General features: G+C 41.9%; 1 protein-coding gene across 26 annotated transcripts in view; it reads right to left on the bottom strand.

Annotated features, from left to right (window-relative positions):
• The window catches only part of CEP112 (centrosomal protein 112), a 422076-nt gene that overhangs the window by 191399 nt on the left and 203023 nt on the right, over nt 1–27654 (bottom strand). For 25 of the 26 annotated variants that reach the window (XM_027080441.1, XM_027080442.1, XM_027080431.1 and 22 more), the window contains one exon: nt 18933–19115. The exons of the other annotated variant lie outside the window; for it this stretch is intronic. In XM_027080441.1, the coding sequence (XP_026936242.1) occupies nt 18933–19115 (183 nt within the window). The remainder of the gene's footprint in view (nt 1–18932; nt 19116–27654) is intronic. 26 annotated transcript variants of the gene reach the window in all.

Here is a 27654-nt window from a genome sequence, read left to right as displayed (position 1 = left end):
AAATCCAACTTGATCATGGTGTTTGATCCTTTTTATGTATTGTTAGATTTGGTTTGCTAATACTTTGTTGAGGATTTTTGTGTCTATATTCATCAAAGATATTAGCCTGTAATTTTCTTTTTTTGGTAGTATCTTTGTCTGGTTTTGGTATCAGGGTGACGGTAGCTTCATGGAATGACTTTGGGAGTGTTCCCTCCTCTTCAATCTTTTGGGAGAGACTGAGAAGGAAAGGTATAAGTTCTTGTTTGTATGTCTGGTAGAATTTCCCAGTGAAGTCATCCAGGCCTGGACTTCTGTTTGCAGGGAGTTTTTAAAATTACAGATTCTATTTCACTTCTAGTGATCGGTCTGTTCAATTTGTCTGTTTCTTCTTGACTCAGTTTGGCAGGCTGTATTTTTTGTATTTCTGTAGTATCAATTATTATTTCTCCTCTTTTACTTCTTATTTTGTTTATTTGGGTCCTCTCTGTTTTCTTCTTGGTGATCCTGGCTTGAGGTCTGTTGATTTTGTTTATCCTCTCAAAAAATCAGCTCTTGGTTTTATTGATCCTTTCCTTTCTTTTTTTTAATCTCTATTTTATTTATTTCCTCTCTGATCTTTATTATTTTCTTCCTTCTGCTGACTTTGGGTTTTGTTTGTTCTTCTTTTTCTAATTCTTTTAGGTGATAGGTTAGGTTGTTTATTTGAGATTTTTCTAGTTTCTTGAGGAAGGCCTGCATCACTGAAAGGAAGCCCTTTTTAGGGAAGGTCCATGTGAGGAGTTAACAATTAGGCTAAGACTTAAAGAATGAGAAGAAGCTGCTCATGCCAAGGTCCAGAGCAAAAGCTTTCCAGTCCCAATAAATAGCACTGGCCAAAGTATGAAGGTTAGAAAGAGTCTGGTATATTTCAGCAATGAGAAAGAAGCTGGTGTTGCTCCAGCACAGTTAGCCAGGGGAGCAGAGTGGGAGAAAGTGTTGGGAAAGTAACAATAGGGCCAGTTCATGCAAGGTTCTGTAGGCCATGCTAAGAAGCTTGGAGTTTATTCTAAATACAAGCTATTGAAGGATTTTAAGCAGGGAGGTTTTGTAATCCAACATATATTTTGAAAATGATCATTATGGTTGCTGAGAAGAACAAGAAGGAAAGCAAGACTATCAGTTAGGGGACTACTGTGGAGGTCTGGGTGAAAGACAGTGGTGTCCTGGACTAGGGAGCGGCTGGAAGGGAAGGAAATGAATGGATTCGAGATAGATTCTGGGGGGCTGAATCTACGGTATTTACTGATGGATTAAGAGAAAGGTAAGCCATTCAAGAATGACACCCAAGTTGTGGCTGGAGCACTGAGCTCATAGACGTGGAAAAGACGGGGGTGGAGGTTTCAGTTCTGGACATGTGACATCTGAGGCGTCTGTGAGCTAAGAGAAGGGGCCAGGAAGCAGCTGGAGATCTGCGCCCAGTTCTCACATGAGGGATGGGAGCTTTGAGTCATTAGCACATAGCTGTTATTTAAGGCCACTGACATGCAGACGGCTGCTTAACAGAAGAATTAAGGGAAAAAAAGGGCGGGGAGACCACAATATTTAGTGTAAGGTCGTGGAGCTGGTAGAGAAATAAGAAATTCAGATGGAGAAGTGGGAGAAGCAGGGGAAAACTAGGACTCACTGGGAAGACACAGACATAATTCAGTAGGATAGAGCAAAAGGGATGTATATAAGGATGAAAACTTAACTACATGGTTAATAGCAGTGAAAGATTGGCTCACCATTGCATAATAAAAAAGGGGGAAGCTAAAATAGGATTCCAGAGTGAAAAGCAATGATGATTATACTGAGAGAAATCCAACTTCTTCCAAGTAACTCAGTAAACTTATAAATCTACAAAAATATGTTAGGGCTAGGCAAAATGTACTTCCTGGTAAACCCTATATCAAAGTGCATTATTCCATGTTTTCTTCTAAAGAGAAGGGAGGAAAAAAAGACAATGAAGCATTCTAGACTATGAGGTAGACCACAGATCGTAGTAGGAGAAGCATTAAAGTACTGCTCCTCTAACTGACATCTGTTTTGCCAGATTAAAACTATGCATGTTCAGAATTTCTTCAAATACAGTTTGGAAACTAATTTGTAGTTTAAAATAGAAATTCTATTTGAAGAGAATGAAAAATAATTGGTGCAGAATGATCAAATCTGTACAAGTAAATGGTACCAAACCTTCCAAGTAAATGGAAGAACCATTTCTTTACTCTGAAAAAATAGCACATTTCTAATGTAAAACAGGTGTGCATGAGCTTAAGAAAATTTCTAATGGATTAAAAGTACAATTTACCCTGAATTATTATAGAAAAAAAATTTTTAAATCACTTTTTACTTTAAAGTGGACTTAGATCTATGTTCTAGGTTTGCAATTATCCTAAATGACTTATCTAGTTACTGAATGGTCTGGCTCAAAATAACGTTTATCATTCAGTAGTTTACTGAGCAAAGGCAATGTTGAAGTCTACTTTCAGAAAGGATTTTTTGTTTTTCAGATCAATAATTGGATGAGGGGAAATATCTGAAGGCCAAATAAGTCATTGTTTTACAGTTACGTTGTTTTCCTTTTCTAAAAAAGTGGTCTGAGTTAACTGACTACACTTCATTCCCCTGCAATGCACCTGTGCACATTAACACTGCAAGAAGCATATGAAATAAAAGAGAGGATGCATCTTCAATCCTTCTTGTCAAATTTTAAGAGATACCAATCAACCGAACACCTCGCTAATACTCATGAGACTGTTGTCTTAATTAGCTGGTGATATTTTTGACTAAGAATCTCAGATGATGAAACTGTTCTCCCCTGTGTTGAACCAGCTTGGCCCAGACTAGCCTGTCCCGCAGTGACATGTAGATTGAATACAAATCAGACAGCACAGCTTTAAATCTGTGTTGCAGCTCTCATTTCCAATTCGAGAACTGTACTATAATCATAAGCTTCTGGTGGATGAAAGGAAATCAGCTCTCTGAATATTAGCTAATGCCACATTTGCAAGTCCTGAAGAGATCTGTGCTGTTAAAAAAAAATAGATCATTTCGCGTGAACCTATATGTATGAATTGCTTTGTTCTGCTCAACTGATAGACGCAATGCCTGTGCTGGGATTAAACCCTTTTCATCATAAAACCTCATCTGGTTCGGAGTCCAAGTCCATCAAACCTTTTTCCTTTAAAGTCCCGCCTTTGATTCTACATCAATTTATTCAAACCGCAGCTGGGTGGCTGAAAACGAAAGGACAGCATCATTTAAACCAACCATGTTCTCAACTTGAAAGAAGGGCTATAATTAAAAAAATGGGCATAAAAGAATGGAAATGGGATAATATTTTTTAATGGTAGTTCAAAGGCCGACAGATGTCAGAGTCTTTGAAGATGTCAGTACACTGAGCAAGGAGTTGCCATGAAAGCCTGCCTGAGAGGTGAAGCAGCTTTTTAATGGCTGAAAAAACCCTTGCAGACACATCCTTGTGTTTTTAATTTGTCAGAGTTTCTGCAGTATTTTCTGATTAATGACACACGATTATAACTGCATAGCAGACATATTTTTATCCTCGGTTAAATGAATCGTTTACTCCACATTCTTTTAGAACTAGATAAGAGCAGGGACACTTTCCTAGGAAGTCCCAAAGTGTTCTGATCGCTTCACATATTTATGCTAATTTTGTGGGACTGGCCAAATCCAGAGTTACTGTATGTTGCCAGCTTTTGTTCTCTTAATAGTCTGTTGCTGGTAACATCATGATGCACATGTGGTAGTCAGAACGCGACTCACTACAGTTCCATTCTTTTCATGTACGTGGAACATTCTTTTCATGTACGTGCTTGAATAATTAATTTGTGCACCAAGTCATGTCAAACCAAATTAATATTTAAAAACATTCCTGAGCTCCATCTAAACAACTATGGGCTGCCATAGGGTTGCAGAAGAGAAAGAGGTGCTTAGGGGGAAAAACTGCAGCCCCAACTGCAGTATGACGTTGATGCCACCCGAAAAGCAAGGGCCCTAATACCGCGTGTAAGCCCCTGGGCGCTGCTCTGGGTGGCGAGAGGCTCTAGGTCGTCTGACTCGTCGATCTGACGTGCTCTGCGAAGCGGCCTCACGGTATTCCTGGACAGCAACCACGAGCCACCAGAGAGCAGTAGCAGAAAAAGGCTTTCCCACCAAGGGCTGGCCTGTAACTGATACCATGACGAGGTGCGGGGGAAGCGCTCACAGCTCTGAAGGCACACGACGTGGGGGCAAGTCCCAGCCCCTCACTCCAGCGCCGCCCGGCCGGGTCTGCCCGCCTTCTGTCAGAACTGAGCTCACACCTGCCCCCTCCCAGAAAGCTGGTGCAGGTGTCCAGCACGCGCGCTCTGCTCGGTTCTCCTTCTCAGAATAAGCGAGACTCAGGAACAAATAAAAGCAGGCCATTTCTAGTTGGAAACGTTCCCCTCCTGCAGGGCTACTCCTATTTCCACAGCTCGGAGCCCGGGCCCTGCCCTCCGCCGTCACCCTGTGCGGCCACGACGGGTCAGGCCCTGAGCACACGCCTGTCCGCTTCGGAGAGCTGACCTCCGCCAGTCCCACAAGGGCCACCACGGAGGCGGCCCAGAAGGTGGGGACCAGGGTCGGGGCTGGGGTGCAGGGGAGGGCGCCCCGGCAGGCAGGGGGCGGTAAGCAGTGCGCCCACGCGGCGGGAGCCCCCGGGCCCTAGAGGACAGGTGCTCCTCGGGGTCACCCTCCTCAGGTAGGGGTTGCGGCCTCTGCCGTGTCTCTAGGTGACTGTCGGGGCGCCGCTAACCCTGGGCCTGACTTCGAGGCAGCTGAAGGTCCCACCTCGTCGTCTGCAGCTCCTGCATCGGTCCCTGCCCCGCCCCCCACCGCCGGGCGCGCGAGACTCCAGACCACAGCTCCCACCCTCGATGGTGTCCCACCAGGACGATGTTCCTCTTCCGTCTCCTTTTCCACTCTTTCCATCCATCAAAACTCCCGCTTCTTCAGTGTGACGGATTTCACTTTTTTTAATTTAATTTTTAATAAAGATATAATTGACATATAACATTGTATTAGCTTTAGATATACATAATGATTTTTAAATTGAGGTATAATTGACATACAACATTGTATTAGTTCAGGAGTGCCACATAATAATTTGATGTTTGCATATGGTGTGAAATTACCACAATAAGTCTAGTTAACATCCTTCACCTTACATAGTTACAATTTTGTGTGTGTATGCGACGAGAACTTTTTTTTGGAAAAAGCCTTATTTTTTTATTATTATTTTTTTAATAAATAGGTTTTTTCTTTTTTTTTTATATATACAGCAGGTTCTTACTAGTCATCAATTTTATACACACCAGTGTATACATGTCAATCCGGATTTCGCTTTGATGAGAGCCATTTAACGAGAAACAATTCCGTGATGCGGTCGCTTACTTTCCTCTGCACCTCAGTGCTGTTCAGACCTTCCCTCCTCTGGGGCGTTCCCAGGCTCTTTGGGGCACACGCAGCCTCCTGACTGGGAATGCGGGGCAGGTAAGCAGGGAAGGGCGATTCTCTCGTTCGCGGTGCTCTGCGGACTTGCTAAACTGCCTGGCGGAGTGGGAGCTCTTCCAGCGAGGGCTGTGTCTTATTTGTTTTGTGTCCCTTCTCTCAGCGCAGTGGCTGGCGCATGAGGGTGCTCCGTAAATGAGGAATGAACAAAGAGGTAAGTGAAGGAACCCTTGGAGACACAGTTCCATCTTAAGAGAAATCACTTGTTCCTTGCTCCTCTATTCATTTAAGGTGTAAAAGCGGTCACGAGTTACCTACTCCAGAAGTCGCCTTGCTGTGTAATATTTACCCGTTTTGAACACTGAAACGCACGCATGAGTGAGGCCGTGAAGGCGCGCGCGTTAAATAAGGAAGAGGGCAAACGAGAGAGGCTCCCCGTGGCGATTTCCAGCAGCCTCGAGGCTGGGCCCCGGGCCCGGCAGGGGCGCCGTCGGGGCATCTCAGGGCTGCGGGCAGCCTGTGGTCTCCCATCTCCCAGGCCTCGACCTCGGAGGCTCAGACGCTGAGCTCCTGTGAGGGCCAGGACACACCCTGCTCCTCTGCGCCTCTCTGGCTGATCTCCAGGGCGTCTGCGACACCCTCCTCTGTCCCCAACCCGGCGGCTCTCCGTGGACCCCAGCCTCCCGGGAGCGGCAGCGGGCCCGGAAGTGGGGCCGAGCGGGAGCCGGGCTGGCGTGGGTGCAGGTCGAGCACGACCCGCCACTCCGAGCCGCGATGCGGCTTTCACCTGGGTCTACCTTCCCATCGCTGGCTTCCCTGATCTGAGAGCCCGTGTCCCGCGGCAGGACTGGGCCACGTGGAGTCGGTCCTTACGGACTGCTGCTCATTTGGTGCGGCCGTCTGTCTACGTTGTTTGGCCACGGTTCACAAACTGAAATATGTAAACTAACATTTACAGGCTTATTTGAAAGTATTTGCCCATTTCAAACTCACAAAAACCCAGGAGTCAGGCATTATGGCTCCTGAATCACCACATTTCTTGGTTCCCTTGCCCTCATCCTTGAGCCATTTTCCCAGTCTTCTTGTTCAGTGCTATGTCCTCCATCTTCTCTTAGGCAATGAGTGTGGCCCACCCTCATTCCATTCCCCTCCTTAGAGGGGCTCATCCTCACAGTTGGTACCTGCTGCCATCCATCCTGGTGACCCCCAAGCCTTTATTTCCAGAGGAGAGCTCTCCTCTGAACTCTAGCCTTATATTCCCAGGTGCCTACGTGACATCAACACCTGATGCCCTGTGCACATGGACCACAGCTCCGGCCTCCTCTCCCTCCCTCTCTGCCACATCAGCTTTCCTGTCGCCAAAGCCTTGGCTAAGTCCCTCATCACCTGTCACTAGGATGACTCCCAACGAGCCACCCAGCCTCCAATCTCACTGCCTTACGACTCTTAATCCTCTGCTTCAATTCTCCAGTGACTTCTGATTGTCGACAGTTATGATCTCTCCACTTTGCACTGGACAGGCCTATCATAAAAAACTGGAGCATGCAACCTAGCATGTATATGTGTAAATCTGTAACACTAGCATATTAATACATTCTGCACATTACAAAAACTTACACAAAATAGATGAAATACAAATACACATAAATGGAAGTTCTTTTCTTTCTTCCTATATCCTAATGGACCCTACTTGGGAGAACACTGTTCTAAACAATTACCAGAAGGGGTAACAAGTGTTGCAGGTAGGACACTGAGGTAAGGAAATGGAAGACACAGAAATGGCAGCACAGATAGACAGTATAAACCCCAAACTGGAGACCAGCGTTCAAGGAGAGCTGGTTCTGACTTCCCAACATGGTGTAAAGTATTTTGCAGGTACTGATCTTGCTACTCCTGTTTAGAATGCTTTTCCTAGTCTAATTTGCGTAGCAAATTTCTATTCACTAAAAAAACCTCAATGCATATGGTATCAACCTTTTCTGATCCCCTCCCAGACCCTATCTCCCCACACTCCATAACCCCATCTCTTCTTTACCTGGGATCAAGGCACTTCCTCACTTCATTGCACTTTGCTATACACACGTGTGTAACTCTACAAGGCCTAAAGGCTGGGTCCGCTAGAGGAGGCCCCAAGATATAACTGCCCATTTCCACGCTGGTACTGTTACTAGTTCCTTACACACAAGGTGGGCAAGGCGGGCATGTAGGCAGTTTCCAGAGAGTAGAAAGCAGCCAGGAGGGGACCGACCTCCCTCCACCCCAAAGAAAGGGGAGCTAGGCATCCTAAAGGGCCCGATTAAATCATCACATGGATCAGGTGGTACCACCAGCAAAAGGGTGCCCCGTGGGGACCTGTGGGCCAGGGCAGGTTGTCCTTCTGACCAGGGGTGTTACTGTGTCTCTGCTCTATGCAGACGCACCCTCCGTCTATGTGAAAGGAAGGTATTCTTTGCCCCCAGCTGTTGGAAGGAACCATACTGCCCTCCTATCATGACAGATGCACAAATGCCTGCTTCTCCATAGACTATATGAGCTGGAGGGCAAGAATCACTCCGTTTTGAATATTCCAAGGTTGACTACGGTGTCTGACACGTAGTGGGAGCTCAGCAGAGGACACCGCTGAATGAACGACTGGATATCACAGATGTGGAAAACAACGATCAGAGATATGAAATTGGTTACTCAGATTTATAAAGCCAGTAAGTGGTCGAGACTGGTCATGAACCAGCACCTTTGTTTTCATATTCGAAAGAAATTGATCACTGCATCTAGGCCCATACGTTATCTATCACCTGTATGCCAATGATGTCCACATCCGTATTTCTGGCGTCTCAACCTGCATCTCCAACTCCCTGTCTGACGCACCTCCACCTGGATATTTAATGTGAGGCTCGAACTTAACTCGGCAGAACTTTGTTTTCATTCCTCCTAATTGCCCTCATAGCTGGCACCATCGTCTAACTATAGCTGCTCAAACCCTAACTCTACAGAAGTCCTCTTTGCCTCACTCCCCACAGCTTACCCATCAGCAAGTCCTACCGACAAATGCACACATCACACAGACACCCAGGACTGTCCGCAGAGCCTCAGTGGCCTTTTAGAAGCGTGAGTCAGATCACGTCACCTTCCTGCTCAGAAGCCTCTCCTTGTCTTCCAATCGCATGCAGAGTCAAACCCAGCTCCTCAGAGGCCCGGCCCTTCCTGCACCTGCTCTGCTCCTGACACACAGGCTTCCTCTTCTCTTCCGTCAGCTTAGACAGCTCCCCCTGGAGCGGCCTCGCCGACGGCCAGCGAACAGTCACCGGGCACAGTACCACAGCTCTGCACCTAACAGGGACTGTCACGCAATGCTCTCCTTGTTAAGTTGTGATTTGTGTTATCATCTGTCTTTCCCCCATTCAAGTGTAAGTTCCTTTAGAGCAGAGGACTGATCTATCTTGTTCTTTTCTGTTACCCTGAAAGGAATCCTCTTAGGGCCAGAGAGACCATTCCCTACACAACTTGGGGCAACATTCATGTGAAAGCCACCTCCTGAAGGTGTATACCCCCATCCCCAGGGCCTGGCACAGAACTGCACTCAAAATACCTTTACTGAGTAAACGAATCAAGTTGAAGGAAGGCTGTGTCAGAAGCAAATTCCATATACATAATTCTGCCTAATTCTGACAGATAGGAAAACGTATGTGGAAACATATTTGATTTATACATGATCCAAAGAGTCACAATTATAAAAGTGTTCAAGTCACAGAGTTCCATTTTGTCAATATCGATATGGAACAATGAGACTTCAAAGAGCAATCGGAACAGTCAACAATAATTATGATTTTTCTGAGAAGATCTACTCTGCTATTCCTATTTCTGAAGTGAATTTTTTTTAAGAAACACCGACTTTATGGCAATAGATTGGGATGTTTGCTGCATGTCCTATACCTGCACGGCTCTCAAGACCTGAACCAGTCACACAGGCTTTACAGGGGCCGGGGACACACGGCACCTCCTGAACTCAGGGCTTTTGTCTAACAACAGCCTTGGAAGCAATTTTTGAATAAATAAAGAACCAAAAGTTTTCCACCCTCACACTCTACTTCTCCTGTTGCACATGCCAGCATCATTTTATCTGGAGCTATTGTAAAATTTGCCCAACAAGTGTGGATAACATTTACATTACAAAAATTAGCTTTCAGGAACCATTTGGTAAACACATGCATTTTGTACGTTAAATGACATCTTTGCAAATAACGAAATAAATAAGGTCCCACTTGACCCTAGCGATCTGGGGTTTGTTTCATTAATAAAGACTGACTTAAGGAGTAGACTTAAGATGAATGAGTCACCAGTTTAATCTTAACCTTTTTAAAGACCTACAACTTTCAAGTCCTTACTGGAAAATTCCCTCGTTTTAAGATGCTAGGCCTGGCTGGACCATTGCTGCATGTTCACTGAAAGCTCGTCTGTACCACAGAGCGATAATGTCACTGGGACACAAACACACCCATGCGTGCGCAAGCGCACGCGTGCGTGCGCACACACACACACACACACACACACACACACACCGAGAGCACTGCTGCATTGCAACTGCCCCCACTAACAAGGAAAGAGACCCCAGGTCCAGGCCACAAACTTCAGCAAACTTCTTATGGTATCTGAGGACACCATTAGCTCATTCTCAAATATTACTACTACTTTCAGGCTTTGACTTCATACCCGAGCAAAACAAATCCAAATGAACAGGAAAAATAACACACATTTTCAAACCCTGCAAGTCTAATTGTGTACTGTTTCTTCATGATTTCTTGTGATCTTTCCCCAACCTCTCAGTGTACAAATACCCAAAAGTACTTGAGAGGTCAGGTAACAATTTAAATTAATTGTTAAAACAAGTGAAGAAAAATAACTTTCACTAAATTTTAATATTTGTTTCAATGGAAAAATATTATCTCAAGTTCCACAATGATCCACCAACTAGGTCTCAATGAGGCCACTTTTTATTATCCAAAAGTTTCCTTCTAGCGACAATATTTTCCAAGGTTTTCTCTACACAAATCTTAAAGTAGCTTGAAAATAGACAATTATTTTCATGTAATGCCTTGCTCTCCTCCTCAAACAGGAGTTCAAGGTCTCCCCAACAGAAATTTCTGTGACTTTTCTCATGGAAAATGCTCAGGTGTTAAATATCTTTCGTATCCTGCAACTAGGCGTGATTCCAATTAGTCCTGAACCAAAGACAAAATGACAGTTTAATGAGCTTCAATTTGCCAGCTCTTTGAACATTTGATGATATCATCATTTTGCCAGTCATTTCTTGCACTCTGTCTTCAACCTCTCGGTCCCAAAAAATTACCTCAAATATACAAATGAAGACATCAGGGACGTCTCTTAGGGAACTGAGTCAGAAACCCAAAAATGACTTTTCCAAGACATCAAGGAAGAAGAGCTATTCGTCCCATATTTCCTCCCAGGTAACTTCTGCCAACTTCCTCAGTAATTTCATTTAAGGCAGAGGCGAGGAGAAGGAAGGGCAAAACGCTAAGGGCAAAGGGCTAAACGAAGGCGTTTTTCCGTATGTCAACGGGAATGACATCCCTCATGTGGAACAGTGATTTATTGCTGGAGTATTTTATGTAACAGAAAACTCTTCTGAAAGTTTTTCATTTTGACCAAAATTACTCTAGAACTCAGCTCAAACTGCATCAACATAATTTGTTTTTCTAATTGTTCTTTGTATTTCTATCAAGAAAGTCTCCAGCTCTGAACTTACTAAACCACCTCGACCTCATTTCTAGGAGGTTTTGACCAGCTGTTGCCGTGTGATAGGATTCTTACAAGGATCCCTTTAAGGAAAAAAATGCCAACATTGAAGTCTTTGAGCTTTAAAAAGTCACTCCGTTAAAAGGAATGGATCATATGTAATGTTCCAAATTAGTGTGTGAATATAACAGACATTCATCTATAGTAAACCATTCACAACAAGCCGTATTTCGCCAATACTAAAAGCAAATTCCTAAGCAATATCTTATAAAGACTGGTAGGTCCCACTGACCTAAAAGCTTACTGGATTCTTACTCTGGACATATCTTCTTATTTCAGTAATAATGTGAAAACCAAAAGTGAACCCATTTAAAAGCATAGGAAACTTTAAATTCTAAAATTTGTGGGAAGGAATTCTATTCCAAATAAAATATTAAGAAATGCATATCTCTTCCGAGTTTAGCTGGTTTCAGAATAGAGACATAGCCATGGCTGTCACTTTGGAGAGAGACTGAAACTAGTGGCTAAGACCTGATTTGGATTTATATAGCCTGAGGTATGGGTATCAGTGTTTAAACCTAGCAATGTATTAAGAATCCAAAATGAAAATGGAATGGAGTTTATGCAGAATAAATGAAATTCAGAGACAACGAGCTCCTCCATAAGCAGGCGAATGGGCAGGGGAAGTGGTCACGAGTGCCAGCTACACTACTAGTTATGTCACCTTGGGCAACTTGCTGCACTTTCAGAATCTTTCCTCATTGATAAAGTGAAAATACATACAAGTCATTTTCTGACCCAGGCAAGAAGGTCAAAACCGTTTCCAAATAGGAAACTTAATCCTTACGGGGGACTGGAAGGGCTGGATGAGGTGATGCGATGGAAGGGGCCGAGCAGAGAAATTCAGGACTGCTCCAGAGGCACTGCTGACTCAAACCGGACTCGAGCAGCCCAGTTCAGTTACGACCGACCGGCAGCACCGTCAAGTACACCAACTCAATGAAAGAAATGCAAATTGAGATGAGAATCTCAGCATGGGAACAAAGGTAGCAGTGTCTCTCTCCCATGCCCGGCAGAGATTCACACAGCCCTCTTCCTTTTTTGCCATGTCCAAGTGTCTCCAAAAATCTAAAACCTTTCTTGGAAGAGGCCGTGAGATAAAGAGCACTGAATTAAGAAGCCCCGGTTTGCTAGTTCTGTGACCTTGGGCAAGATAATGACCTTGGAACCACAGGTTCTTTATGTGTCAAATGAAAATAATTGGATGCAGTCATCTCTCGTGATGACTTAATCTGACAACATTATTGCTGGATATTCAGACACTCGATATGACTAAAGGCTTCTTATCTGTCGGAACACGCTGTGTACACAGACTTGTGTTCCCTTGCAGTCTCCCGGTTTTCACCACTGCAAAGTGATCACATTATACCCTCCATTGTAAATATCCTCAGCATTTAATCATTAAGAACAACTTAATGTTCTTCAAAACAATTTAAATATTTCTTTAAAAATCCATTAAGTATAATGAGAACATAGGACAGATTTTTAAAGCAATCATTATTGATTGATATGAAGTTGTTATTGCAAATGGAATACTTTATATGTTATTATTTGGAAGGCTTGTCTTGAAAAGGAATATTCTTTATCTAAAAGTGGACCACATGCCATAGAATGTGGTTTCCATGGTAACTGCCACATTTTAAAAATATGCACAGGACTAAAGATACATTGTATAATACTTCGATAAATGCATCATTCTTAGAGAAATCAATTTCCTTGTCTCAGTCTGTTTTTGTTTATTAAACTTAATATAATTTTTTCCACAATGAGGACCAAGTTGAATTATTTATAATAGTTTAATTATAGGTAGATATAGGCTACTTTTCTGCTTTTAAGATGAAAATAATCACAGAATTTTAGAATTACTATGGAGAAAGAAAGCTGGTGACCTCTCAAAAATGTAGACTTTACTTGAAAGGGCATCTTTCTCTATTTTCTCATAATTAAGTATCTAAGAAATAGTATTCTTCTACACAGTAATATATACAATAATATATTAATGCAAATATGTTATTAGTTCATATGTAATTCTATTACATCACCATTGGATACTAATAAAGTGAGATCTTTGCATCAATGCATCTATTCAGAATATAAGGATTTTTGTCCTATTTGGAAAATTCTAAATAACCTATGTTTTTCACGTCAGAAAAAGAATATTTCCCCCACAGTCTTTTAAAAATGGCTTAGTTGGGGAAAACCTCTATTTGTATTTTAAACAAACACCGAAAGTTCTTGGGTTATCTTTTTTTTTTAAAACATCTTTATTGGAGTATAACTGCTTTACATTGTTGTGTTAGTTTCTGCTGTATAACAAAATGAATCAGCTATACATATACATATATCCCCATATCCCCTCCATCTTGCGTCTCCCTCCCACCCTCCCTATCCCGCCCCTCTAGGTGGTCACAAAGCACCGAGCTGATCTCCCTGTGCTATGCGGCTGCTTCCCACTAGCTGTCTATTTTACATTTGGTAGTGTATATAGGTCCATGCCACTCTCACTTCGTCCCAGGTTACCATTCCCGCTCCCCATGTCCTCAAGTCCATTCTCTACGTCTATGTCTTTATTCCTGCCCTGCCCCTACGTTCTTCAGAACCATTTTTTTTTTTTTTTTAGATTTCATATATGTGTGTTAGCATACGGTATTTGTTTTTCTCCTTCTGACTTACTTCACTCTGTAGGACAGACTCTAGGTCCATCTATCTCACGACAAGTAACTCAATTTTGTTTCTTTTTATGGCTGAGTAATATTCCATTGTATATATGTGCCACATCTTCTTTATCCATTCATCTGTCAGTGGACACTTAGGTTGCTTCCATGTCCTGGCTATTGTAAACAGAGCTGCAGTGAACATTGTGGTACATGACTCTTTTTGAATTATGGTTTTCTCAGGGTATATGCCCTGAGTAGTGGGAGTGCTGGGTCATATGGTCATATGGTAATTCTATTTTTAGTTTTTTAAGGAACCTCCATACTGTTCTCCATGGTGGCTGTATCAATTTACAGTCCCACCAACAGTGTAAGAGGGTTTAGGGCGTTAACTTTTAAAGCACTTCCGATCTAGAGATGTTTTCTAAGGGTTTCTGGAAGAGTCATATAGTGATAATACAGAAATGTAGGCTTATGACTTAAAATATGCTTTCTTTTGATTCATAATAGCCACTAAATTGGATCTCCCAAAGCAACTGCATTTTTTGATGTTGAGGATAATGGCATTACCCATACATTAAAATGAAAATTTGGCACATTAAAATAAACTTGCTAATTATATTTTGTGAAAGTACTTAAAGAACCTTAGGTTTTCCCACTGGATTTTATTCCCAAATGTTTTAACATATAGAGAAAATCATCAATTATACTGGTCAGCGCCTTTTACATGAAGCCCATGTCGTATATTTCTCTCAGAATTGAGTGTTAGAAAAAAAATGAACTGGTATGATTTCTTACATTAGATATTTAGAATTACACAATTCATCATGTTTCACTCTTCACTGTGGCTTCTAGGCAAGCTCAGAGCTAAAACTTGTACTTAACTGGAGCATTTTCTTTAAAAGTATGGATTTTCTGATGCGGTTAATATCATTTATTGCTTAATTACCATTTTCAGTTATATTGCATCTGTATGTGTTTATCATAAAATGCTGCCTCAAATCCTTTTTGAAAATGCTTGGAATATAAAGAAATTAAAATCAAACGTCTTCAACAGAAAAAGTACTAGCCACCCCAAAGCCCAAAGACCATGTATAGGTTCAACAATAGTGTTCAGAACATACATATTGTTAAATTCACCCTTCGAGTAATCTTTGAAGAATAATAACCCATACTTAATCCACTGCACACATGTACACACCCAGTTCATAAATGGACATTTTATCTTGTGCCCAGATTCCCAAATTCATGGAAGATAATGTTATCAAGATATAATTTTTAAAATTGTCCTATCATAAACATCTTTTTTGGAAAACTTTTTTTTAAGTGTAAGAGAGAAAGAAGAGGGGCTCTAAAAATCCCACATTTTAGAATCGGCGATCGATGTAGCCTCTTACTGTCAGTCAGTATGGCAAAATCCAGATGATCTGTCTTTATTGTGCAAAACTGTTCATATGAGAATCATGATTCTCAGTTTAGGGAATCAAGACAGGCATCGAGATGCCAGCATTAGGCAAGACCCACCTCACTATATACAAATCCCCAGTTAAATGTATTTTCAGATGTCGCTGAAAACCCTCTCCACTCTACAGATGGTGGTTCACAGTGGCTGCCGTGGTTCCTCTCTCACTACTCAATGCATCCGAACCTCAACAGCTCACAGAGAGAGCTGTCCCAACATGGGGACACCACCTCTGGGGCGAATCACAAAGGTCTTCTAGAACAGTCTCTACAAGGGCTCATACACACCATTCACTTCAGCAGCAAACATCAAAGATCAAGCAACCTCTGAGTGGTTCAGGGTCCTAAAAGCGCAACCAAGGGATCAAGGAATCTACGTTCTGTTTTTCTTCAAGTTCGAGGGGATAAACTGCAGAAATTCTTTCACTACATTGCAGTTCAAAAGCAAAACAAGAATTACACGAGGACTACCATGTTGGAAGAAGCTTTCCTAAGATGATCACAACAAAACTATAAATGTCCTTTATGTTAAAAAACATGATGGACTCAAGCAAATCATTCTCCAAAATAACTTCAATAAGAGGGATCTGGCAAATGAGAACTATCTGATAATGAGGTTGCGAATTTCCATATGTCTTGAAATCTACTGATCTGGGTGCTTTTCCTTAAACGTTATGACCTCAGGTACATAGCAGACTGAACATCTTATATGAAGGTAGGAAAATTTAATGTGCATGTTAGCAAATGTAAGTATCACAACATAAACTCTCCCATCGTTGAAAATCAAGGCATTATGGCAAGAATATAAGGTATGCATAGAATAATTAGTTAAATGCACCAAATAAAAAGAGAGAAATGGTTGTTAACTGTCCTTAGTTACATCACTGTATCTTATTGTTTCTCTATAAAACAAAAATTACTTGAATAACAACGCACCTGTAATAATTATATAGCATATTCACCAAAAGGGAGCTCCCAGTTGATATGATTCACCTTAAGGTAGGTGACTATACTTTATAACAATGGTTTTATTAGCATACAACATATTACATAGTTGAAAGAAGCCAAAAGTAGATTTTTAGTATATTGCTTGCAATCAAGAATCTGACAGAAGAAAAGCAGCGAACAAAGCCAGAGCCCCCGGAATAGATATTTCACTGTCCTCTTTTGCTTAAATATTCCAACTAGTCCTTTTTACAAAATGGCCTCCATTGCTAAATGGGAGCAGCCGGGCATGAATTGAATATCAAATGTCTCCCTGGAACGCAAATAAGACATTACACAATCCAGTATTTAAGATACTTGTGTTTGTTCTGCATCAAACCACAAAACAGTGATTTTTTAAAAAGGCTCTTCTATTTTAAAAAAGATATGTCACTTTGCTTTTTCTGAAATTTGTGAATGGAATTCAGAACCTAAAAGGTATTATGCATTAGACTACTTAGACCACAGTCATGAAAAGATATATTTGGAAAATTTAGGACTTACCTGAGGAAACCGTGAATTAATAGCCCCAATAAATAGTCCAAAATAAATACAAGTTTCAGCATTTTGGTATACACGATAAGATTTTTTAAAATATAACTTACTGATAAGAGTTTTTTAAAACTATGTTCTCTAAAAACAATTTAGCATAGCTTCTGCAGAAAATCATTTTCATTTTGATCAAGAATGCATTTAGCCTAAGTTTCCAATGCTTACTAGCATTCCCGGGACAGCAATTCCAATTGTTCCAAGAAAGACAGAAAATCTCAGAAATATAATCAATCGTATGCTACAGCATTTGAAGAGGTCAGATTAATACTTCAATTAGAAGAAATTCAATTAATAACTTCATTATACTCTCCCTGTGGCTTAATTATATGTAATAATTCTAAAATTTCCCTTTTGTTATCACTGGATGAACCGCACCCTATATATGGCAGATACGACATATGCAAAGTCACAAAGATTTCCTCTAAATTTGGCCTCTGTTTGTGTCAGCTTTCTACAACACCACGAAAATAGTTAGAAGTTGTATAAATTAATGTATTTAACTGTATCGATTATTCAATTCTACCATGCAAACAGATCCTGCACTGATTCAGAACCCAAATATCTTCTCAAAGAAGACAATGGTAAGGCTTAACATCATCTTCGAAGGAGAATGTAAGTGTGAAAATATTCTTAACAAATTGTAATACTAACAATTAAAAGATCAGAATATATTTTATAAAGGCTCTAATGAGGTTGGTGGCAAAAATATAACACACGTTGATTTCACAGGAACCACCTGACTATTCTGGTACTAGGGCTACTACAATGACTACCTCTTTAATTAACAAACCCCCATAAAACAAATTTAAATAATTTTCCTAGAAATGCATGTGACTGACAAAAAAGCCTGTACCTCCATCTTTATCCAAAGGTAAAACACAACGCAAGGTCAAATGAAGATGACCAATAGCCCTATTCTTTGCCTTACCGTCTCCCGCCTTCCACTCAAGACATAACATCTATTCAATCAGCAGTACTTTTATGTTTAGATAATTATGGAATTGCTTAAACGCATATTATAACAAACAGAAGGTCTATTTCGCTATTTAAAATCTACGTTATTTGGGGAGGAAGGATAACCAGGAAGAAGCTCATGTATGGTGTGGATAATATGGCTAGATTTCAATGGGAGAGAGGTATTTAGACCTAGTAGATGGTATGGTTTTATTAGAAAAGAAAATTATCTTTTTATTGTTATCAATTGCTCTTCAATTTTTCTTTAATAAAATTTCACAGCAACCTCCTCAAGAGGATACACTAAAGGCCTTTGATTATATATACCGTAAAGAATGTATTGTACCACAAAGAAACACACCCGATAAGATTTTTTTCCATCTGAAATTTATAAAGGTAATTTTCCATGCTGACAGTGCACATTCCATCCCTAAGTTTGAAGAGTCAAATGCTGCCACAGCTGGGGGTTATTCTGCAAATGGCCTCCAGCAGGGACTGCAGGGGTGAGGCAGGAGGCGTGGCGTGCTCATGGGGGGTAGCCCTTCTCTTTATCAGTTATCATCTCAGTAACCTAATCAAATATAGAGTCCAAAGAAAAAAAGCAACACTAGGAAGGAAAAGCAAATATTAAAACAGCTGCTTGATTACCTACAGAGATTAAAACAAAAAGCAAGGAGTGAGGCTGATATATTTCCTAGGGATTTGCTAAGGCTGAGGGGAGGGGTAAGGGGCAGATACCTTAAAAAAAAATCCATCATGAAAGGAACTGAGACAAGATTATAAAAAAGGGGCCAAGTTATAGCGCGCCATGGGATTTTTAATCTGGCTACCTGTGGTTTCTGTAGTTAAAGCTTTATTCATCCCCCAAAAGAGGGGGTGGGGAGAAAACAAAAAAATCACATTTATTTGTCAGTTTTGCAAATGATCAAACACCGTGCATCAACAAGAATAATAAGAAAACATGAAACGCTGATGACTTTTTAAAAATAGATCCCCGTTGTATCAAATATTATTGATAATTACCTGTGAATCTCGTTTCCTGAACTCTTGGATTTGATTTTCGTGCTCCATATTGGCAGTGTGAAGCTGTTTCTCCAGGTCTCCAATTTCCCGTTCATGGTCTCGGACTAGGCTATCCTTCTCTGCGTTATGCTGCTGTAATAGGTGCGTCTTCTCCTGTTCATGCTCCAGCTTCAGCTCTACTATCTGATTGGACAATGAGGACAGTTCATCAACAGAACATCCTTGTCGTCATGACAACTCATGGCCAGCTTAATTTTTCTCTAATTTGCCCAAGTTGAAAATTTTATTTTTTGCGTCATTATTACCTCACCCTTAAAATACTCTCATTTTGCGGGGGGGGGGGGGTGGATTTTATCTAAACCTCCTAATATTCAAGACAGTTGGGCATATTCAGTAAATCCTTCTGCAATCTATTGACACAAATGCCTGAAACATTGAAAAAAATTATGTCGAATGCTAGGTATTTCCTCCCCAAGAATTTGGGTATTACTGACCAGCAATGGTTATAAATGGTTAATCGTCAGTACGCTTTGCTTTTTGCTGAAATATATACAACGTAAAAAGCAGCAATTAAATCGGTCAGTTTTCTTTATGGTTTTCAAATAAAAGATCGAAGCTAAATACGCATCTGGATTATTGTATATACAGTTGTCTTTCTAAAAATAAAATGATAAATTTCAAAGCTCTATTATCTCGTTGTCAGCTACGGTATACCAACATAAACAGATGTTATGTGTTCCAGAGGGGCACCTGCTGTGCTGCAGGCTTGCGCCATGATTTCATAAAAAGCATTCTATTCTCAGGATCCTTTCCCAGTCCACTCCACACTGGAGACTGTGACCTTGGCCAGTCTTAGCCTCTCCCTGCTAGACTGAATGGCAGCCCGAGACCGAGGGCCTGGTTGCCGCAGCTTTGATACTAATCCTCCCAGGCTGTGCACAATGGCACCCTACCTGGCCTGCACACTATAGCCAGCCAGGCTGTCTTTGAAGCAGGTGATGAATAGGGACTGCAGGAAGCCAGCTTCCCCAGTGAACTCCAGGCCACACAGCTGCTAAGAACAGTCACTTGGATTTTTCTTCAGTTTTGGTGGATTTCAGGGGGAAAAACTGCTGTTATCTAGAATACGCTGTGTTATTTTCGGCGTGAGAATCCATCTTCAAAAAAGCTAACAGTAGGAGCCTGCTCCGAATCGATCTTGTTTCGTGCAGTGAATCACCAGACTACCTTATCTTAAAGCTATAGCATTCACTTCTCCAGGCACGCACGCTACACCACATTTCAGAAGTTATTTTCTCTGGAGATTTAAAACTCTCATCCTCTAATTGCAAATTAAGAATCAGAACAGAGATTAAAATTGTTTTTAAATGTACGTTTCAAAATGTTTTCTTACTGGGATTTTTCTTTGAGGGTGGGAAAATCAACAATAAACTCCTAACCGCTCATAAACTTACTATTTAGAAGAAAGAAAAGTGCACTAACTCTGGAGTATACACACTTATCGGAACAAGATAGTACAGAAAATAATACGGAAAATTTTATTTTGCATCTGAGAACAAAGACGCATTCTAGTGAATTTATGTCTGTTTAAAATTTAGGGATCTTTCTTGCCTATTATTCTACTATAGGCAATATACAGAAAAAATGCATATAAATTTTCTCTTTATCATGCCAAGTAGAAAAGTTTTCTATGATTATTTAAAATAAATGTGCATGGTTTTCTCTGTGATTCACACAACTACAATGTTAATCCCAACAAAAAAGAGAATTTAAAATTTTATTGACATTACTGCATCATTTTCAGGCAGCCAAGTATATGAATTACTGAGTTAGGATATTTTTAGAACAGTCTTGGACACATTATTATTTCTACTCAGTGTTATACTATCAAGCATTATAATAATGAAATTATAAATTTTAGTAAAACATTTAAACATGTACCACACTGAAAGGAAACAGAAAGAGGTAAAAAGTTCTACTGAGATCTGATTCTCAAAAGCCTCAAAAAACTGGGAGAATGGTGTGATTTAAAATTGACAGAAAGCAAAATATTTTACAATACTCTAAGGAAAAGTAACCGATTGACTTTTCCTTAGAGTATTTAAGGAATAGTAATTTTAAGTAATTCTTCTTAAAATTACTATTTAAGTAATTTTAAGTAATTAAGGCAGAAGAATTACGGAAGTTTTCCCCCAAGAAAAGACACAAGACCAGGACTGGCTGTGAGATCGTTAGTAACAGTGCTGCCTGGGTCTAGGCTCCAGAACCAACACCCTTCCACAGAAACTCTGAGTTATCTGAGGAGTTCTGACACTTGGACCAGTGACCCTGCTTTCCGTTCATTCATTTTAAAAAGTCAGGAACAAATGAAATAGAGATAATGGCATTTGACGCCTAAAGATAGATGTTCATAAGTTAAACTATTAAAATAGTTCGCTGCTTTGTCAGGGTCCGTTGCTCAGTGATGCTGGTTAATGAACAAATCTCAAGGTTGCCAGAGCCTTTTCAGATGAAATCGCTCAGCCCTGTCTGCTCGATCCAATGCTGTTTGGCCAACTTCTAGAGGTTACAAGCCCCTTCTAGTGTTTGCCTAGGTTTCCTCACTGTCAGCAAGTTCAGGCAGGGGTGTCCTCTCCAGATTAATGGTAGAGTCCAGGAGAAAAACCCTAATGTTCTGGGAACATCTTGATGATGATATTCATAACCATATTCAATGCCATCATCAAGGTGGATCTGTGTTAAAGTTCAACCTAGCCCCTTCCAGGTAGATAAATGTCCTTTACATGTGGGTGCTTCTCAACAGCAAACAGGAAGTAGCGTATCCTCTTTACCTTGAGCTACTAGATACTTTTAGTTGACCACAATAATGTGCAATGGAGCTCGCGGTTACCAGGAGGTGGTACGTCATGGAGAGTGTGGAGGATGGGAAAGCAGACAGCATCTGCAAGGGTGAATGATGAAGTGGTCAGTGGGGTCTCTAGGTCAAGGGGGTCCAGAGCCCATAATCTATGCTCCAGGGGGAAGAGGAGGCCCCATCACCAAGGAATTCTTAAGTAAGGCAGGTAAAGAGCTCCCTGTAACGCAGAAGGGAAGGCTTTAAGCTCCCTAATCCAAAAGCATGGAGCTGTGGGCCAGGTAACTATGCTTGTAATGCCACTCGACGGGTGTGAAAGCAGGCTGGCATGTCTCCCAGGACAAGGGGAGTAATTAGGCCTCACGTGCAAGTGCCTGGGAGCACCTGCCAGCCTTTGTGATGCTGGACTTGATAGCCTGCTGGTTGGGGCCTGCGTGAGAAAATGGCTTTATTGCCTAGAAGCTACTAGGTTGACTCACACGAAATTATCCAACAGGAGATGAATAAGGGCCCTGCCCCACCCACTGTGCCATCCCAACGCACTCTGACCTTGAGGTTCTGAGATCCCTGAAGGCACAGTCCTCCTCCCAGACCGTATCCTGCCACATATGTCGATGGCCTCCTCCCTCCGCCTGAAGCTCCACGCATGTGTCCTTGGGTAGGAGCACACCCAGGCCCTGAGACTGGCCTCCTCCCTCCGCCTGAAGCTCCACGCATGTGTCCTTGGGTAGGAGCACACCCAGGCCCTGAGATGACAAGATGCGGGTGCTAGACAGCCAAGTCCCTGAGGGCCTTGGAATACACACGCTAAGTTCTCCTAACTGTTTTACAGCAGAATTAGTGCTAGCAAATATGGCCTGAACACGCTTTGATAATCTTATTTTTTGAAGTCATTACTTCTCCGTACACAGTATATAGAAGATCAACACATCCCAGTAATACTCCTCAAGGTCAGAAATTCCAAAACCAGAGGAGTAAATTAAAGACGTAATAGAATGCACCCAACACATAAAAAAGGAGGAACTGCAGTACAAAAATATTAACTGAAATAACCTCAAATGTAACCAGATGACAAAATCTATATTCTGCAAGCCCCATCATTCTGGACGGGAGGAAAACATACCTTAAAAATCAGAAACAACTAGAGTGATAGGAGAACTTAGTGAGAACATGAGTGCAATGAAAGAAGAAGTCAAAGACAAGAAGATAAAACAACAGAATTAACTAAGGATCAAATAACTGCATCACAAAATAAATTCTAAGTTAGAAACGAGTTGAATAAACAGGGCTAAAAATGGAACCACTGATATAGACAAATGACTGGAGATAATCACAGTAAAGGTCCATGAAGGACACAAAGAAAAGATAATATAGAGAGAAAGTGGAAAAAGAAAATCCGTGTGTGGGAAATTCCCTGGTGGTCCAGTGGTTAAGACTCTGCGCTTCCAATGCAGGGGACACGGGTTTGACCCCTCATTGGGGAACTAAGACCCCATGTGGCGCTCAGTGCAGGCAAAAAAAAAAAAAGAAAGAAAGAAAGAAAATCCGTGTGTACACAGGTACGTTATCAGAAGACTTCCCTGAAATGAATGAAGAGTTAAATGCCTATATCAAAAAAGCAAACTGTATACCAGGAAAAACTGATTTAGACTGAGTAAAAGAATGGCTCAAGAATACTATAACTAAACTCAAACATGGAAAAACTCAAAGATTATAGAACCTAAACCACTCTTGGAAAAAAAATACTTGAGGACGAAATTTAGGCAACCAAGAGATGACTGACAAAGCTGTGTTAAGAGCAACCTTTGTGCCAAAAGGCAGTGGGTCAACGTGTGCAAGCTTCAGGGAAAGAAAGGAGGAGCAGAGACTTTCATGCCCAGCCAAACTATCCTTCAAAACAAGGGAACAAGTGGTGACTCTCAAGCAGGCAGAAACACAGTGGATACGACAGCTACATGCCCTTCTGGGAAAAATGACTTGATGAAATCTCAGCAGTCAACAGATGAATCAAAATAAAGGACTCAGATATGAAAAAAAGTTCTGGTGGTGTACATATAATCGATTTAAACTTAAAAAGCTAACTATATGACTGTGAGAAGCATGGTTATGGAACAGAATATAAATGTTACAAAAGTCAACAATGTATAAATAATACTATAACTGAGAAGAAAGGTAGGGGTGGGTGGAAGGAAGTGGAAGCATGTATCTTTTATCTTTTCATAACAGGGAGTAAAAACTGAACCATAAAATTCAAAAATGCCTCTAATCTCAATGTATTTGTAATCTTTATTTCTTAACTTTCTAAGAAATCATTTCTTATATGATAAACAATTTTCTAAACTTCAGAAATTCCTTCAGTTTCCCCTGCTTCTTTAACTGATTTCACATAAAATTAAATATTTTAGTAAAAGTGACAAATTTGCATGGTCCCATTTTTTAAAAACTGCTTTTGTCTCTATACCTGTCTATCCTTCTACTATCTCATAAAAGCGTCTGGGATGATAACCACCTAAGATGAACAACAGTCATTTCTGGAAGATAAGATTTTGCTAGAATTTTTGCTTCCTTCATCGTATGCATTTACCATGTCAAATGGCTACAGCTCCCTTTGGGGGGAATATTAACTAGTTGCGTTGCAAGAGCCTTTATCAAGAGACATGGTCTCCCTTCAAGCACATGGATTCTGGGTCTGTGAACTGTGATCTTAAATCTGGAAACCTGAACCATGATTTTCCATTGAAGTGGAGAACTGTCTAAAGTTCACTTGCCAGCTCCTGACCTTCTTTCTCGACATTGTACGAGTGTCACTCCCGTTGGTCTCTGTCTTATCCCTCAGAGCTCCGTGCTTTATTCACTATCGCCACAGGCCCCTGCAGGGCAAGACACCTTGGTGGCCACTCCTGCCACGCTGCCCACTGCAGCGGTCACTCCTACCACCCATCTGATGTTCGGGGCCCCACTGGCAGACCCCCAGCAGCCCACTGAAAGTTGGCCGCCCGGCTCCAGAGCAGCAGTGCCTACGGTGGGCCTGGCACATGGTGGAAGCCAGACCAGAGCCGCTCAGTGGAATCAGGGGCCCATCACCATGCCTTCTTCAGCACCTCCTAGGCCCTCCCTGGGTGGAGGGTGTCTGGCCTAAAGTAACAAATGACTCTAATATTCTCATTCTCCTAAGACTTCGACCTCGTCCTCAGCACTATGCCAAGGCAGTTCTGGCATCTCCACCTCGGATCAACATGGCTGGAGTAGTAGAGAAGACCACTACCTATTAAGATCACAAGCTTCGTTAACATGCTACATACTTAAAAAAAGCAATGAATGTCAGCTCAAAATTGTCAATAATCTTATACGTTAGACTAATAAGAGTTCAAAAGGCACTTTGATATAAAGTGTTAGCCATTGAAAGTCGAAGATTTTCTGTAGGGCTTGCCAGGTGACACTCCCACATCATCCCGCTTCCTACTCGAGGGATCCCTGTGAAATTTTTTGCTTCTTGGTTGTGAAATTCAGCACTACTTTTGTGTCGTTGATAAGACTCATTAAGATCCTCACTAAAAGACAAGTGTACCACACCCTGTGTTTTTCCATTTAATGAGATACAGGGCTTAACGTCATCAGGCTACGTCTCTGAGCAATTTTCCATTTGCATTTGCAAAACAGCACATTTGAAATGTCAAAATAAGTTACCAAATTCTCTAGAGCTCCAGAAATCTAGGTCCAGCGAGGCAGAGTCTACTGTAAAGACAGCACCGTTTCACTAGACTGATTCTTTACTAAAAGATGTTCAAATCTTTTCTTTTTAAATTGCAGTTATATGATATAAAATGCGCTATTGGACGTTACATTTCATGACCGATAAAGACTCCAAGCCTTTGGAGTCAGAGGAAAAAAACATTTTAGCACAGAAAATACTACAATATGGTCTGACTTTCTGAACATGTTAATAGAAACAGGCACCAAAAGAAACAGTAAAAAGTCAGCAGTGTGTCAAGAACAGAAATAGAATTTGTCACCTATGGAGAGCCTTGTGGCTCCAGGATTAGGTATTTGCTACAACGAAATGAGCCTTCCACGAAATCTGTCCATCAGCAATTCAGTTTAGCACACAAATTCTCTTTATTTGAAAGTTTCATAGGAGTGTGCTAACCACTACGGGAGACACAGCGAGGCTCTGCCGGCCTGTACTGCTTCTTCTCTCCTTTTCCTCCAGGGTCAACCTGTACAGCTAGGGACAAACGCCCGCCGGAGCCCCAAGCTTGGGATGCGCTGAGGGCTGAGGGCTGGAGGCTGGAGGCTGGAGGGCCCCAGCAGACATCATGAAGGAGGAAGGCCCAGCAGAGATCAGCCCATTCGTGCTGCCCGGGCAGGAAGCAAGTCCTATTCTCGGCAGTTTTCTTTCCCAGGTAACACTTCAAAATACTTACCCCCCACCTGCAGGTGGTGAGTGACAGTAACCACCTGCAGCATTTACAACTTTCTGAACAATTCACTACTGTTTTCTGTGTCTGTACCTGGCGGACCTCAATTAAAACCCAGGAAGGGGCCAGAAAGCCGAATGTTTCAAGATTTTTCTTCGTGGTTTAATGATCGTTTACTCAAGCCAATGAAATTGAGATAACTAAGAATACACCCCCTCAGGCAGAGTTCAACACTTTTGAAAAACGCATGTCTTAACTGTGTATTTTAATTTTACTTTATTTTACCTTATGTCTGTTTATCTGAAACACATTCAGTTCGTCTTAATCTAGTAGATCCCTGCTGGTGAATATGAAAAGTAAAAACCATCAGAGTTTCCCAGTTAGTATAAAATTTAGAAGGACAAACAGATCAATCAGGTTATAAACTCCTCCAACATATGGACGAAGGCTGTATTGTCTTCATACTGTCCTCACACTGCCTACAATGCAGTGTAATTTTTCAACATTTTGCGTGGAATGAGTGGCATTCGGGAGCAAAAATCAAAAACTAAAAGGTGAGCTGGCCCTCCGCAGATTCAACCAACCAAGGACCGAAGAAAAAATTCCAGGAGGTTCCAAGAAGCAAAGCTTGAATTTGCAGCGTTTCAGCAGCTATTGACATGGTGCTTACATTGCGTCAGGTATCATAAGTCATCTAGAGGTGATGTAAAGTGTACAGCAGGATGTGCGTCGGCGATACGCAAAGACTACGCCATTTTATCTGAGGGGCTTGAGCATGCGTGGATGTGGGGACCGAGGGACTCCTGCCGTCAGAAGAGAGCGGCTTCATCTACCTTATCACCAAACTGACTTGCCACCTGCACAGTCTCTGCCCTCCTGACTTGAACGCCCGGCTGGCCCTGTGGCCCAGGGAAGCCTTCCCGTCTGCTCTCGCCAAATTAAGCACGCCCCTCTCACAGTGACCCCGTCGCTCTCTGCCTCATGAGCATCGTCTTCTCCACTGGATCGTGCTCATCAACACGATGTTTTCGCTGCATCCTTCCCCTGACCCTCCATAACCCTCCAGAGGCCACCCCACTTCTCCGCTCCCCTTTCTTTCAAAGTCCCTCTACGGGCTGCTCACACCGTGTTCTCTCCCCGCCCACATCACTTGGGTTTTGTTCCCACGTTCTACTGAAAATGGACTTGTCAAGGTGGTAAGGACCTTCTCGCCAAACCCAGCGGGCAGCTGTCAGTCTCCATCTAACTTCCAGGTTACTCACGTCCTCCTTCCTGAACACTGGCTGCGCGCGGCGCACGGGAAGTCACACCTCCTTGGTTTTTCCTTCTACCCAGCAGCTGCTCCCTCTCGGACGTTTTTGCTGGTTTTCCTCCATCTCGTCCCCACGTCTAGTTGTCACTGGTCCCTGGGCTCAGTCCTGGCACTTCCTTTCTTTTCTCTCTTGCATGT

The sequence above is a fragment of the Aethalodelphis obliquidens genome, unplaced genomic scaffold (genome assembly GCF_003676395.1).
Source record: "Aethalodelphis obliquidens isolate GAN/ISIS:26980383/991018 unplaced genomic scaffold, ASM367639v1 scaffold44, whole genome shotgun sequence".
In the NCBI taxonomy this organism is placed as follows: domain Eukaryota; kingdom Metazoa; phylum Chordata; class Mammalia; order Artiodactyla; family Delphinidae; genus Aethalodelphis; species Aethalodelphis obliquidens.
Note: the sequence above shows the minus strand (reverse complement) of the source record. Positions and strands in the feature narration are given on the sequence as shown.